The sequence below is a fragment of the Mesitornis unicolor genome, unplaced genomic scaffold, assembly GCF_000695765.1.
Source record: "Mesitornis unicolor isolate BGI_N332 unplaced genomic scaffold, ASM69576v1 scaffold52339, whole genome shotgun sequence".
Classification (NCBI taxonomy): Eukaryota; Metazoa; Chordata; class Aves; order Mesitornithiformes; family Mesitornithidae; genus Mesitornis; species Mesitornis unicolor.
In genome coordinates, this window is record NW_010207636.1 from 5,445 (window position 1) to 22,116 (window position 16,672).

Here is a 16,672-nt window from a genome sequence, read left to right on the forward strand (position 1 = left end):
AACTGAAAGAGAATTTCCAGCTGTGCCTTGTCAGCCTACGGACCAAACATATTGTGCTGCTTTCTTTTCCTTCAGCGAGCGTTTTACTGCTCCGAGCAGCAGTGTCAGAACATTCTCTGCACACAACAGAGCAGCGCTTTGTCCTCAGGGAAAGCAGCGATTTCAGACTTAACTAAGGACTCACCTAACATGTTTCAACAACCCCTACCGTTTCCCTGTTTGCTTTAAAGATATCACTCTGATTTGGTTTCATTTGCAACTGGAGACTAAATGCCACCAGGCAGAATCTGCTGTTAGGTTAGATTACAAGGTAAAATGTTTTACATTTTAAATTACTGCTTAAAGCATGGCGTTGAATGGCTTAAACTACGTGTTAACTTTGCAAATATGTATGAAATAATGTGAGCTGTGTTTAGCAAGACTGAACAGAAATGCTTTTCTAGATAAAGTGTGCAATACCAGTTGATCTGCTTTTTGTTTAGTGTGAATGTTTGACATGCACTTCAAGCTTAAACTAATTTAAAGTGCCATTAGTTTTGCTGGTATGGCGAAATGTAACTCATTTCTATGCGATAGATTAAAGAAGTGTGTGTGAAAAAGCTTGGTAAATCACTTTAACCCCTGAGTATCGTGAGAAAGAAGCTTTCCATCTTAGAAACGGGTTTGAATTCAGATGGAATCGTTAAAGATAGATTATTTAATAAATTCTGATACTCTGCTATTTCTAACGGGTCCCTACTTTAAAAATTAACCGTTTCCATTAACACAATAGCAAAATGAGAGATACTGAGCTCATTGAAGATAAACATTTGGAAAGCTACGAACTGCTGAACACATTACATGACAAAGGGAAAGGTAATAAAGATGCTTACACAAACTATGCATGATCTAAACATTTATCAGTAAAGTTAAAACAGGTAGAGCAATGCAGTCATCCTCAGAGCATCTGGGAACACAAAGATAATCATTTCATTATAGTAGCTATCTGGAACTTTATTTTTATGAATAATCAATTATTAGAAAAGTCTTATAAGCTGAATAGGTCAAATTTTCCCCACGTTACAGTTTGGCTGGCACTACACCAAATGTAACATCCTGATCAGAAATGTGAGGACAGTAAAGGCCCAATGCATTTAAGGCCTTTTTCTTGTATGCCAAGTCACAATTTGGGTCTTAAAGTGTCAGACAGCACTAATGAAATAAAGCAAGGAAATAAACCTAGAAATGTAACTCAGTGTTTGCATGCAAGGACCACCACTTGGCTGAAAGCAGCAGTATTAAGCTTTCAGTACTGAAGTACTTGGTGTGAAAACACAGCTTATAAACTGGCATATATGGACAGGATTAGTTTATAAAGACATGTTATTTGGGGTGGGGGTTGTTTTCTGCTGGTTTTAATTTTAATTTGTCATTATAAAGCATTTTATGAAAACAAGTTTCACTTTAAAATCATCTGATTTCCTACAGAGTTTTACTTTAAAGTTAACAGCCAAACCCTGAGACATGATTTGTACGGTAAACACAATGTAATTCACCCTATATTATCCTGATTTGTAAAAATACACGCACAGAGAATGGAAAAGTATTTCAGCCATGCCACTGCACACCCCTGGTCACAGGAAGAAATGGTTAAGTGTTAAAAAAGCACAGACGTGACGTAGCCACGTTGTAACTACATAGCTATGGCGTTGTTGTGACGTATTATAATAGAGATATATCTCTATATAATAGATGTATATATATATCATAGAAATGTGGCCATAATTAAGACGTCACTAGCTCAACAGAATGAATACACGTGTGCAAGGCTTTTCTTTGTGTATTCACTTTTCCCTAAGGGCTCTCTGAGTGTTTCCCTCAACTCTCAGAACAGAAGTTTCCTGTGTAATTTTATAGCCAGGCATTACCATGCAAGTAAGCTGGAAACCCAAACCATTAGGTCATTTGTCCTGCAAGCTGAGGAACTACGAAACCAACACCTTCTGAAAAAGAACAGTTACATCAATGCAGAGTGCAAGTTTCTGCACCTATTTGACATGTTAACCAACAGGAATTTCTGTGAATTAAAGGTCAGCATAAAGTGAGCACAGCATTTTGGGATAACTGATTTCTAACGGGTAGAAAGCAGTAAAGTCTGGATTAATATCAGAAGCCTGCTGTTACATGAGACTGGATTTGTCTGAGACACTTGCATCTTAAATGCCCTTTAGCTGTGAATAAAAAAATATTAGCTTAGCTTAACAACATTCTGCAAATTAATACATATTTGCTATAATATTTAAATATTACAATAGTTGAACACAGAAACGGCAAAGTTAGAAAGAAGTAAAAGCATACTGGTTTAAGCTTATTTACAGCCAATTTCCCATTTAAAAACCGACTATGAGAATTATGCTGGGGAAAGCATGGAGAACATGCAGTCAATCGCATCCTTATGTTAAGGGAAAGTAAACCAAAAACTTGACCTCTTATATGAACTGGAAAACACCACGATGCACACACTTTTAAAAACCGTTTGATTCAGGCAAAAGCAGTTCAAATTGCTGAGCTAATACATCCTGTGCCTATACAATGTAAGTAACTCTAATGAGAATAACTCCAAAGCGAAAGAGTGCACACAAAGCCAGGCCGATAAGCATTGAGAAAAAGCATTTGTTCGTCCCATCAAGACGTCCTTAGAGCAAAACCAGGGACGTGCTCTAAGCCTTGTCTTGGACACAAAGACTTCAGTGCTCTAAGGCTCAAGCTCTTCACTAATCCTCAACCTCACAAGAGTTCGAGGGTCTTCAGACTCCAGCGCTTCAGTTAAAAGAGGCCACAGGACAAAAGCGTTTCCTTTTTTGAAGGAATTATGACAGCAGCTATGACAAATCAGCAATAACTTTGGACGTGCAGGGATTTATTTCCACACTGGTACAGCCAACGCTTTATATGCTTTCTATGCATCCTCCTGAATCTTGACTGCTCTGATCTGGAATGCCACCTATTGGCGACAGTAAATGCAATATTTCTGTCAGAAGCGTAAGAAGGCTCGAGATCTATAGCAATTTTGGATTTCCTAGAGAGTAAATGCAGAACACAACCCGTTACAGGTCAATGTTTTTCGACTACCTATGCTTAACAAGAACTGACAGCAGGAAAAGCAGGTGTGGCATGGCACAAACAGTGCTGTTGAGGTCCAGCTTCCGAAAGGTCTCCTCTGCTGCAGAACTCATGAGGTTCTGTTAAAGAAGAGGGTGAAGAATATCCTGCCAAAGAGTTTGGGGCAGAATACCAGAAATGAACTGGGCATTTTTCTGTTACTTTAAGTTACTGTTGTACTTAAGTTACAACAACCTGGAAGAAATATGAGCCATCAAAAGAGTGAAGAAACACTTTACAGCTCTCAGGACTCCCTCTCTGTTAGCAGTAACAACTACTGAACTATGAATGCCTGGTGGCACTGCAAATCTGAACTGCCTGTTTAAATGCGAGCCCAAATACAAAGCTAGCCCCTCTTGGGACGCATGGTTAATTTTCATTGAAAAAGGCACTTCTGCACACAGTTCGACTCATTCAGTGGCCAGCTGATAAGATAAAATATCCTACTTTCCAGTGGTATACGTGAATTTGACCATCGCCCTTCAGGTCAGAGAACCACAAAAATAAAATTACTTGTGCTCTCATAGAGCAATTTCTTCCCAAGAGGAAGCATGGTTACAGTGACCTACCATGTACTGGTCCACCTGCTTTGAAAAGTGCACCATATGACTGACCCTACCCTAAAAGCTCCCTGGGTATCTGATTTTCCTCTTTTTCCCATTCCAGGATACTTCCCGAGCCGCACAAAACCATGCAGGCTGCATCACTGGTCTGTTATTGCCTGCTTGTCTCTCTGTGCGTCGATTTGTCCCGAAATGAACCTGGTGCACATCTCAGGAGGCAAAGGAGAAGAATGCGCTACCGAGGATTGAGAAACGGCTCCTCAGCCGGGCACAGGTCCCCAAGGCAGCCAAGGACACAGCTTCCAGTTCCTGTTGCTGCAGCGCCCAGCATTCCTTTAATTAATATTGACGACGGCGTTATGGGAGTATTTGACTCTCTCATAGGTTTGGGTGGCCATGAATCCAGTTACAATGTCTTACCAGGTAAGAATAAAGCTCCTCTACTTGGAGTGGGCCCGTTTCTCTCTTGATTTCGAATGAAACGTAGAAACGCACGAGCGCTTCATCTTAGCTCTGTTGTGGTTAGCTTTTCCCTTGTCTATGCTTAAGCCTTGCAGAGAACCCTGCTTTGCCATCTAACAATAATATTTCCTGTAATTTTTCTGCATTCTCATTTCATTATCTCTAATAAAAGCTTGTTGGGATGAAGAATTTCTTGCTCAACGTATCTCCTAAGTCAATTAACGTTTCACTGAGGCCCTAACACCAATAACACAGTATTATTTAAAATGGATTTAAGTTCTTATTTTTTGCTATATTTCTGAAAAGCAACATCCTTACTGTGCGTACACACAATATTTTGGGAATAATTCTTGGTTTTGTAAATAAAGCAGTAACACACGCTAATATTTGCAATATGAAACTTGCATTGCAAACAAGACCCTTAAGGTGGAAAACAAAACTAACAGAAAAAACCCCCACACATTCAACACAAGATCGCTTTTCTCTCCCTCTATATAAAGAACCTGGATTTATTGAAAAGAAGTCCAATAGTGTATGATTTATATAAAACTCACCTTTTAGATGATCCATGGGTTTTTACGTTGGAGTACAAATATCTATTTTATGGTTTTGAAGGAATCACAGGAAGGGGATTTGATGTCTTAAGAAATAAACAGAAAAAGCAGAATTCAACTGATCTTTCCTGAAACCTGTCTTGATAACTGTTAACAGGCCTCTTGTATCTCCTCAGAAAGGCAAGAGTAGACAGGGATTGAGAACTGAGAGTTCAAGTGCTCCTCTGGTCCTTAGTGCAGCAAAGGGGGAGAGAGCTCTTGCTTTAGGATGCTGGTGATTTTATGTTCAGTGTCACGAAGGGGAAATGGTGACTTGCAAACCAGGAAATCAAGATCCGTAAGAGTGTAAAAATCAGACATTCATTCTAAAGATAAGAATTCCCAAATGCCACCATCTGTGCTTTTTGATTTTGAACCCCCAGTTATTAAGCAATTGAACGTTACCCCTTCATTGCTTTTCATAGAAAGAGGTTGAAATGTTAAACAAAAAAGACACTGGGACGTTGTGAAGAACCAACAGAGGGTTGTGTCCACTCTGCAGCTAATAAATAGAAAGACATAGGCACTTCCACTCCAGCACCAAGAGATCACACACCCAGTAAAATCATTGTCTGCAATCTTAATTAAAAAGCATTTTTATAAGCAAAAAGTTAAGCCTTTTAGTGTATCACACAAGAGACGTGACCACTGGGTTAACAGGTCTCAACTTAAATGGCTCTCTTGGTTTTACTGAGATTGAGGAGCATAATTTGATGTTGTATTCAGGAGAACCTCATGACAAAACATATTTTATCACATTTTCTTAACAATCAGTGATTGTTGGGAGTCCTTGCTTTCAAAAAGGCTGAATCATTTCAAACCAAGCATTTTTAACCAAAGACTTTCCATGGGAAAAGTAGCAAAACTCTTGACTACAGCATTTCTAGTGTGTGCTACAAGTATTCCTCTTGTAATAAGTACTACTGATGTCAAACCTCTAATTTAAAAATACTTTACAAATTAAACAGAGGAAAATACCACATAAATAGCAAACACTTCATGTAAGATATTCCAGTCTCTCTGTCGGAGACTATCAGTCATGTTTAAATAATGCGTGGTTCTTCCCCCCGCCCCGTTTGGTTCTTTCTATCTGGACTCGCATCCAAAAGCTAAGCTGAAACCACTGAACTCATTTTATTTGGAACTCCATGCTGAATTTACACCATATTTCCAAAGGTTAGAAGTCTCATCTGCCAAAGACTTCAACCACAAGGTATTTTTTTAGTCTGGCTTTTAAAGTTCAAAATTTTTTCAAGTTAATGTCAGATTTGGAATAAACAGAGCCTATTAAATAATAGAAGGCTATTATTAATCATGCTCCAGAACAGAAGAAAATGCAATACTAAACTTTATTTTCAATCTCCTAGCTACTTATTTAGCTCTCAGTAGCCTATAAAAACAATTTACAGATATCACACACAGGATGAAAACAGCAACCAGACGTATCTCCTTCCTCGATATAAAAATCATGTGAACTGTTTAAATGAAATCAAGCAGTTCACCACAACATACGAGAATTTGCAGTTGTTTATCCTTTACAGACTGCAAACTGCCCATCAAGCAGTGCTGTGTACACTGCTGGAGTATTTCCAGTGTCACTCAGACCTCACTTCTCCCTGCTCACACCACCACACTCGAGTATTCTGCGGACAGGAAGTTTAGGGAGCATCTCAACGCCGTCTGTACTCTCTCATAGCCAACCAGATGCCAAACAGCAGCTCTGCAACACAAGAAAAGGCTACTTCTTTGCCTTTGGGCACACATACCGGTGCTGTCTTTTTAAATAACTCTCATGTCCACACAAAACAGGACAGTGTGTTCGAGGAGTCTGCAGAGGCCAAGGCATGGTAACTCGTATCGTAGACTTGCACCAACTTCAGATACAGACTAGTAGCTAAAACAAAAGAAAGAATTTGAGGAAGCACGGAAGAATTTCCATCTCAAGCCAGATTATGTTCCTCTGGAGCAGCTGACGTTTTATTGTTGAGCATGAGAAAGTGGAGTGTTCTGGTCGTGTTTCCTTTGGAGATTATTTAAAATAAATATTGTGGCTCCCTGGCAAGCACGTAAAAACCAGAAGTCAGGATCCTGCAAACAACTGGATTACAGATACCTGGGTAGAATGACAAGGGACTTCCAGCCAAAGAACATTTGGCCCGGGCTAACTGCTCTCCTCCTCCAGTTAACACGGCTGGACTTGATCAGAGCACAACGTCATGTGGCTGAAGTGATGCACACATATCCTGGGTCTTTGAAAAACCAAGATGCCGCTGTTCAAAACCTTAATTTCTCCTCCCTTCCATCCTGAGAGTAATTTAAATCAAAAGAATAACTTTTAAAATGTAAGAAATACAGAGGAGCATCCAAATAAGATGATTCTGATGATTAATTTTTATGCTAGAAAACAGCTTCGTATCCAATGGTCTGCACGTAGAAGGGCAAAGGAACACCGACATTGTGAAGCTGAGTAGCACTGCCTTGAAGGACTTCTCAAAATGCCTGATTTTGAGTCAACTATTAATTCCAGACACATTTCAAAGCAAATAATTCCTACAGCCTTGTCAGGATATTTAGAAAGTACCCGGAATGCTCTTCCCTTTAAATCTGAACAACCAAGCGTGGACCAGGGCAGAGTGTGGGAAAACAAACCCTGCAAACAGTTCTTCCAAAGACAATTTGTCTGTCACCAGTGAAAGTCTCTTGCATGGAAAATTAGGCAAGAAATACATTCTTTCCACTGTATTAGAAAATCTTCAACTGAAGGAGGAAGTCAAACCAGATAGGAAAAGAGGAAAAATATTATCTGCACGCAGGAAAGTACAGAATAACTTAGCAAGGGGTTTTCAGCTTGAAATGAACACTTCAGCGATGCACTCTTACCTTAATTAGAATGACGAAAAGGAAGGTGTATGTGGGGTAAAGATTCTCACCAGATTCAGAATAGGAAAATGGGATGAAGAAGCTCAACCTTGGCTTGCTTTCTCTCTCAAAAAGACCAAAAAACAACCCCAAAACATTACGCTAAGGTGTAATGTTTATCCTGAAAAAAACCCCAAACATTACGCTAAGGTGTAATGTTTATTCTGGAGTTTGGATGGGAACTGCCCAGGGAAACTTTTGCTGAGGTAGAATCCAGCACTGGAAGGAAAGGGAGACTTGGAATAGTTTCCTTCCCAAGTCTTTATGCTCTCTAAACACTTTGCCTCCTGAATAGCTGAGCATAGCTTACAAAATAAATACTTTCCACATTTCTTTCTGAAAATTTCAACTGGGACCCTGAGGGAATCTTAGGTTTTTGTAAATTCATGTCCAAAAACCTTTGGAGATGAAGTATTTATTAGCATGAGTTGTTCAAGCTTGCTGCTTTCCTAGCAAAGTGTTGTCTTCAGCTAAAGCAAGTTACAGGGAAGAGATGTTTGCCATCTTACCAGGCACCACAGAATGGACTTGACTTCCATTAAGCTTACAAACAGTCACTATGAAGTGAATATTGTTACCCTGCTGGTTCCACAAAACCTTAACTAAACTTCCTTATTTAACGTGCAAGACATTAGAAAAGATGGCTGGTGTACAGCAGAGAAGCAGAAATGGGTCTGGAATAAAACAGTCTCAAGTTCTGCGTGATTTATTTCAACTCTGTTGTGATGGAGAAAACGTTTGCTTCTTTCTCACTTGTATCTATGCACAGCTTTCATCGAGATCTGTGATTTCTGCTTTTCATTTCTAAGGATGGAGAGGACAGTGGAGCTGCCACGCAAAAGACCCTCAAGAAAGTCACCATCTAGACTTCATTTCCCCATTTTAAGAATGTCTCTGACCTTGAATAATCCAAGAGCTTTTCCAGCAATCAAAGCTGATAAGGGTCCTCATCAGTTGGCTAGGAAGAGAGGGAAATGAACTCTTATGATGGCCGCTTCAAACAGAGGGAACAGACGATTAGAGGGGCAGAGAACCCGCACTGGGTTTTCACTGTGAAGCTGTGAGCAGGTGACAGCAACACACACGGTAGCTTTCCCTCCCCTTGATGCCTTCACAGCTGAGAGACCAAGAGGCTACGAATAAGCTGAAGAAAATAGAGCTACGAAAAATAAGGAGTAAGATGCTTCGAATAGGGTGTATTTTACATCTTTTCAAAACGAGAACAAAACAGTAGTGCTTATTTGCAAAGTTTTCAATGTTGTTTTCATGTCACGTTAAGCTATTTGACTCCAATTTTCCATTCTGTTTTCTCAGAAAAGAAGGGGCACTGCAGAGTCAATGAGATGATCATGTACGATAAAGCCGTCTGGTCTCCCGAGCCCTGCGTTACCTGTCTCTGCTCCAGAGGAGAGGTGATATGTGATACAGCAACGTGCCACCCTCTGCAATGTCCCCAGCCCGTTACCCCTGCAGGAGAATGCTGCCCAGTTTGTTCTGATCCCGGTACAGTACACCGTCATAGTTTTACTATTTTAAAACTACCTGGTGCAAAAGCTAACACAAATGCTATTTAATGATATCAAGGATTACAAGGCATGCACTGTCCTTTTATAGAGAAAACAAGTCCTGAATTACTTTACAAGAGCAGGTCTTCATCATTTCTACTCAAGTTGGCTCCAGTTTCTTAGAGTACACTGGCTGTTAGATGAGTATGACACAGTACTTAAAGCAATGATGATGATAACTGTGCAACAGTAAAGATAATTACATTTATTTTCCTCTTTCTGCTTCTTCCCTCCTACCTTTACATATTTTTGGTAAATGTATGAAGAACATCTGATTACATTTTATATCCCGCTTCCATTTACAAAGGGTCAATCAATAACCACTAGCCATTATTAATGCATTAGATCACAAACATACTGCAGTTTACAGACTGGTAAATCTTTCTTAGGAGTGTAAAAAACGCAGGTATGATATAAACCAAGAAAGGCAGTGCACAAGAGGAGCAACAGAACTGCAATCTGGCTTGTTCTTCATAAAAACCTAAACAAAATCAGTACCTTTCAAAAGAAATGAATGGAGAAGATGATGAAATGTGATTTCCTTCCTCCACTCCCAATGCATTAAGTCTCCAAAGCACTGAGCCAAACCTCCTCTTATCATAAAAACATTATTTAGCTTCACACATGTGCACATGAGACACACAGAGGGTGTCACACTGAGTAGAGACACGATAGAAATTAACTGTAGAAGCCGTGTTGATTGAAACAAATCAACTTTACTTGAACTGCCCAGTTACACAAGTAAAAACTGCACTTTGGTAACAGACTGAACTGCCCTGGTTAGCTCCCACCTCCAGCCACCTCTACACCTGACAGCACAGGAGAACAAGCCTTAACCTTTCAGAAGTTGATTCAAACTACCCACACACAGGCTTTTTCCTCTTCAGATACCACCACCAACACAAAAACCTCACTAAAAGGAAGATAAGGAAGGCTATATTAATTTTTTTCTCGAGCTGCAATGAGTCATACCTGGCTACAACCTCTTCTGTATGGTTGGCTTAACCATTTCACCATCTTCTGTCAAGCAGTAATATAAGATCATTTTTTTACTGTCTGCAATCATATTCTAAGGGGAAAACTACTCTTCTCTACTTAGGATATTTTTACTGTTTGAAGGGAACAACGTTTACTAAACCTTTACTTTCCTCTTATCAGGCACTTGTGTTTTGTCTTGGTTTTTGTTCCCGTTGCCTCTGGTTAGCCCTGTCTTTGGATTCAGGTGTTACTTCACTGGATGACACAAGCGAGCTGTCTGGTGATTCTCCAGAGCCCAATGACCTTGACAACAGTGATTTATTGCCATCATCAGCACGTACTCAAACTGGAAGAGATGAACCGCTTACAACAGAAGTGGTGGAGTTTAACGAGAAAGAGGGTGGTAAAAAGGATGAAAAGAAAAGAAAAAGGCAAGGCAAAAAACATCGACAGAAGCATAAAGGCTACCACAGAGGAAAGAAGCCCACCACGAGAACGGGCGTTGCAGAAGAAATACACCAGGAAAGCGATGAAGACGACGGTGCTTTCAGAATGCCATCTCATTTCCCAATTCCTGGTCCACCCATAGAAGCTCCTCCTTTGCCATCTGGGTGCTCCACCTCAGACACCACAGTAAGCTGTATTAATGCCAAACTCACACAAATACCCCCGATCTCAGATCCAGATCTAACGAGTCTAGACCTTACAGGTAAATAATGGGCCTACTTGGCACAGTTTTTCTCATGAAGGAACATTCTCCATTCTCAAATGCAGTCAGCAGTAGTGTTAATACTTTGTTATCCTTCTCATAGAAATGTATGAGAATTCATTTTACAGCTAAGCCTCTAAAACAATAAATTTAAAATATCAGATTGGCTTACTGGTGTTTAAACACCAACATGAGTACCCACACACAATCACTGCACATAACACAACTATTTCTGTAACACATTTTTCACATACAATACTACACATCTCATACGCGTACCGTAATTCATTACTCAGATTCCTTTCTTGAATTCTGTCCTAGGAAACGGTATCACTACTATCTCTGATGAAGCATTCAACGGGATACCTAATTTGGAGTGGATTGATCTGAGCAAAAATAACATCACCTCTCCGGGCATAGGTCCACAAGCGTTCAAAGTAAGAAAGTCCAACATTTCTATCATCCTATGAATAATTACTGCTGGTTTTCAGTCGATGTATCTAAACCAGTTTGCACCTAGTATGAGTAAAGACTGTATAATTATAATAGCCTGGCTATTTCAAGAAATCTCTTGTCATAATCAAGAGTACCTAGAGAGCTATAAATTACATTCACCAACTATTAAACGTTAAACAATAAGGGACAATTTTCTGATCTTTATCAGTTGCAGTTGAGGGATTTCAGCATTGAAGGGCTCATACTCCATTAATAACACCTGGGATACTTAGGCCCAACATTTGTAACTTTATGCATCATCTTTGCCACTTCTTTAGCTCTGTAGATCTTATGCTCTGGGATTCCCAAAGAGATCTGTGTACGCCAGGTCTCAACACAAATATCCACTCAGTAGCTCTTCCAGTTACACACTACATTAACTAGCACCTTTTTTTAACAGCTCGTATAAACAAACCAATTCTTTAGACTGATAGGAGAAAAACATTGATTCATCCAAAACACTGGATACGAGTGCACTGCTGCTGAAAATCTTCAAAATGAGTGTGTTTAAGAAAATGTTAACTGCGATGACACTACATGTTTAACCATTTATCTTACACCTTGATAATCTAAGTTCTCTTCTTCCTCCCTACGATTAAGGTCCTGAAAAAGCTAAAGCGTTTGTATTTGGATGGAAACATGCTGGTACATATTCCCTCTGAATTGCCATCAACTTTGGAAGAAATAAAAATAAATGACAACCACCTTCATGCCATTGATGAAGACGGCTTACAAGGTAGTTAGAAAACTAGTACCAATCATATGAAAAGATTAATATAAATTTGCAAAGCAGAATGTCCAACCAAACACATCTGGTTTGATGTAACTAGAAAATTAATTGCTACCTTTAGAATCATAGGATGTACTGGGTTGGAAGGGACCTTTAAAGCTCATCCAGTCCAACCCCTGCAGTGAGCAGGGACACTGGTACCAGCTCAGGGTGCTCAGAGCCCCATCAACCCTGACCTTGTCCCTGCACACCCGGGCAGCATCCCTGTCCTCTTCCCAGGATCCCTGTCCCTGCTCCCACTGCTGTGCAGTTTCCATCTTGCCTTTTAGTTTGGCCAGCAGGTCTCGACTCATCCATGCTGGTCTCTTGCCTTCCTTGCCTGATTTCCTACACTTGGGAATCGAGAGCTCTTGTGCTCTGTGGAAAGCCTCCTTTGCCAGCTCTGCTCTGCTCCTTTGTCCTCGAGGGCCATTTCCCAGGGGGTCCTATTGACCAACTCCTTGAAGAGCTGGAAGTTGGCTTTCCCAAAATTCAGGGTCCTGACTGTGCTTCTCGTGTGACTCACACACCTCATGGCTGTTCTTTAGGGACAATTCTCCACACTCGATCCATTTCTTAACATAGAAGGCAACACCTCCACCCCTTCTTCCTCTCCTGTCCCTTCTGAACAGCCTGTAGCCATCGATAGCCACACTCCAGTCATGAGATTCATGCCACCAAGGTTCAGTAATGGCCACTATGTCGTAGCTTTCCCGTAGCACAACAGCTTCCAGCTCCTTCTGTTTGCTGCCTATGCTGCACTGGTGTAAAGGATTTCAGCTGTGCTGCTGCCCATGTCACCCTCATTCCCCCAAGGTGTTTCATGGAAGCTGCCCTGTTGGCTCCTATCACCTCAGGAGCCTCTGGCTCATCTCTGTGCCATTTAAGTGCCATGTTTTCAAAAGATGAAAGATTTCCATTAAAAAGTATTTTTTAAAAAATATTCTCCATTCTTAAGCAACTGCTACTCTCCTAAAGAAGCTTATATTTAAGTTGACTAAGTAGAGATGGATTTGGAGTATGTTAAAGATACCTGACTGCTGACCCATGACCCGACTGCTTTATGTGTGGTCTAACTATATTAATCCTTTTTCTAATTGCATGGAAGTGAACAGAATTTGACGTGCACGAAAAATAAGGCAGAATGTAATCAGAGTAAACCATGGTCATTTTAAGCCAAGCTAAATGTGGGGTGATCAAAACAAAACAAAGAAAAACCACGACCATTCATGTCGTAATTTGACTTTTCGCCACCTCCTCCTGCCAAAAACGTCCCCGTGGAAACTGCATCAGTTTAGTGCCACAGCCCACTATGGAGCAATAGAAGTGCCTGAGCGAAGGCAAAGGAAATGTAGGCCAAGGGCTGCAAGAGCTTTTTTTGTTTAAAATTATCAAACTGCACGGTTAGGAGAAGCTACACAAAGTTTCGGAAAAAAAACCAAGTTATTTGGATTATTTGTGATTGAGGAACTTCTTCTTATGAAATAGTATTTCTTGCTTACATACACGGACTGGTTTCTTCTGTGACCTGCATTTGGATGGCTGAGGAGGAGCAGTAGCAGACGTGAAGGCTCTCAGTGCAGTACAGAAGGTGGTTGGAAGGAAGAAAGCAGGGAGGGGAAGACAGGAGCTCAAAGCCAGAGTAGCCGTGTCCGTTATCAGGGAAGTGACTGGAGACCATGGAGATCAGTGGGCATCCACACAAGTCAGCACCCACGTAGGGCTCCCAACATCATCCCACAGCCCCATGAAGTAATAAGGCCTAAATGGCAGCACTATGCTCAAGTTTTACAGCTGCCTTCTTTTCATTTCTAAGCCATAAATAAAGCTCTGGTCAATCTCTGAAGTTCTACAAACTAATAAATAATATCATTCTGTTATGAGATAATGAATGAAAATCCTTTCACTGCTCCTCCTCCTCGCTGTGAGCTGACCTGAGTAACTTTTAAGATGGTTACATTTTAAACATGCATTTTCACAAGATATGAGATGGCATTCACTAACAGAAAGTCCGACTTTTTCTCCCCAGGTTTAAAGAACTTGGTCACCTTGGAATTAGAAGGAAACACACTTAGTGAAGCAAATGTCAGCCCTCTGGCCTTTTATCCTTTGAAAAGTCTCTCTTATTTGCGACTGGGAAGAAATAAGTTTAGAATTATCCCACAGGGGCTTCCTGCCACTCTTGAGGTAATCAAACCAAACCAAACCACCCAACCCAACCCAATCCAACCCAACCCAAACCACCCAAACCGCCCCCCAAACAACAAAACCAACTCTAGTAGACCCAACAAGGTATTTTCTATAACATTAGATTCATTTGCAGCAGCTTCAATTCAGGCCAATGTTCTCCCCTAGCCATTCACTCGGATGTTCCTGGTTTTTTCCCACTTCATCCCTCCACCTGGCAAGTTTTCCTATACTTTTTATGCTTTGGGAACGTTTATTTTGAAACCAACACGTAATAAATTCACAAACAATGATTTTTCATTTTTCACAAATAGCTTTCTAAGACAAAACAAGTTAATCTACTCTTACATTAGACTTGAGGCAACAGTAAAGATGCCATTCTTTGTCGATCTGGTCTTTCAAAGCAATCTGTATTTCACAAATGAGGGCACAAAGCAACTGCTTTGAAAAGTCGCGCTGGTGAAAGCCACATTACAGCGACCAACTGACTCAGATTCAGGAGTTAACAGGTCCATCAGGAGCTGTGGAGGATGGGTACATCTTAAATTTGCTACAGAAAAGAGCAGCACGTTTTGCTCTCACACATTTTCTCTCTTTTCTTTACAGGAGTTATACCTTGAAAATAATCACATTGAAGAAGTGTCAGAAATTTGCTTTAACCACACCAGAAACATCAATGTCATTGTGCTCAAGCATAACAAATTAGAAGAGCACAGAATAGCACCCTTGGCTTGGATAAACCAAGAGTAAGTACGAGTCATTTGAAACATAATCAATTCATTTTTCTCTGTTATCCGTGAGTCAGACAATGGGATAAATATCTGCACTTCATTATTTGTAACTTGACATTGTAGTTATCTTTTGGTTTGCTTTTTTTCCTTAGCTCATCTGTCTTAATTTCCTTTGCCCTAATTGTATAACTCAGGAAGTATTCAGCCAACCTTAAAACAAAAAGATCTTATACCTCAAATCTGTTCCCTATTAATGCAAAACTCCAAATATTTTTTCTGACCTTCCAATCAAAAAAAAGAAAATTAGTTATCAGAATTACTCCATATTGTATTATAATTTGGTGTTACTATATCATTACCTCACAGATAATTTAAAAATCATTGAATATTGTCCTAGCCTTATTTCCCATTAGATTAGGAATTATAGAAGTAAAGAAGATGAAGGGAAGACTGTGCAAGAGCAGAATACAAGCAGGGCAAGCAATGAGAGTGAAAGCAGCAAGCAAGGACACTGGTTTTGATTCCACTGGTAAACTGTCTGCTAAGCTGCAGAGGGTACCTCGCCAGAACCCGTCAGCCGCACTCCTAGCAGTTGATTTCTGGATTTGCAAACTGCTTAATCTGAAAATCACTGTTACCCACAGCTCGTCTCACCTCTGGAAGTGAGGCATTGAAATGACTCAAACGGAGCCATTCACAAACCAACTCATTTTCAAACGGGCTTTAAACCAACATTTTAAAATCCATGTCAATGGGAGAAGTGCTGAAGTCCCAAGCTCACCGTGTGCTTTCCAGCACAACTCATTATTGCGGTTCTGCGATGCTTATCGGTCACAAATTGGTCCCTTGGGTTTCCCCCATTCAACCTTCTCTCTGTACTCATTACTGTAGATTTCTTCCCAGCAACGCAGTCATTTTGCTTGATTGATAATTAATGACTTCAGTTCCTTCTATTCCCAGAGTAATTATGCATGGCCATGCTCCATAAAATGCATTCTGTTCCATTAACAGAAACAAATTTCCCTTTGAAATGTAGTTTCCCTGTAATTGCGTTAAGTGCTGTTTCGTACAGAACGAACCATCAATAATGCAGTACGCAATAACGTTTTCATCTCCCCTTCCCCCTCTCCTTCCTTTCATGCAGGAACTTGGAGTCAATCGATCTCTCTTACAATAAATTATACCACGTTCCCTCCTATCTGCCAAAATCTTTACAACATCTGGTACTCATAGGAAATCAGATTGAAAGGATTCCAGGATACGTCTTTGGTCACCTGAAGCCAGGCCTGGAATACCTCTACCTGTCCTTTAACAAACTTACTGACGACGGGATAGACCCCGTATCCTTTTTTGGTGCATATCACTCCTTGAGAGAGCTGTTCTTGGATCACAATGAATTAAAGTCTGTACCGTTTGGAATTGATGAAATGAGAAAATTACATTTTCTAAGGCTGAACAATAATAAGATAAGGTAATTTCCAAGCTTTTTGTGACATTAATGGGGTTACAAGAAACGTCAAAAGAAATAGAGGCGTGGGGATGAGTGGCTGGAAAGGACCT

General features: G+C 40.3%; 1 protein-coding gene across 1 annotated transcript; it reads left to right on the forward strand.

The window, feature by feature from the left end:
- Nucleotides 1-3,832: 3,832 nt before the first annotated feature.
- On the forward strand, nt 3,833-16,583 carry ECM2 (extracellular matrix protein 2, female organ and adipocyte specific; the record flags this gene model as incomplete). The annotated part of the gene is made up of 8 exons (XM_010192168.1): nt 3,833-4,127; nt 8,993-9,181; nt 10,448-10,930; nt 11,252-11,367; nt 12,026-12,161; nt 14,224-14,381; nt 14,988-15,127; nt 16,257-16,583. Coding segments are annotated over exons 1-8 (1,844 nt in total), but the record flags the coding sequence as incomplete, so codon positions are not given.
- Nucleotides 16,584-16,672: the final 89 nt, after the last annotated feature.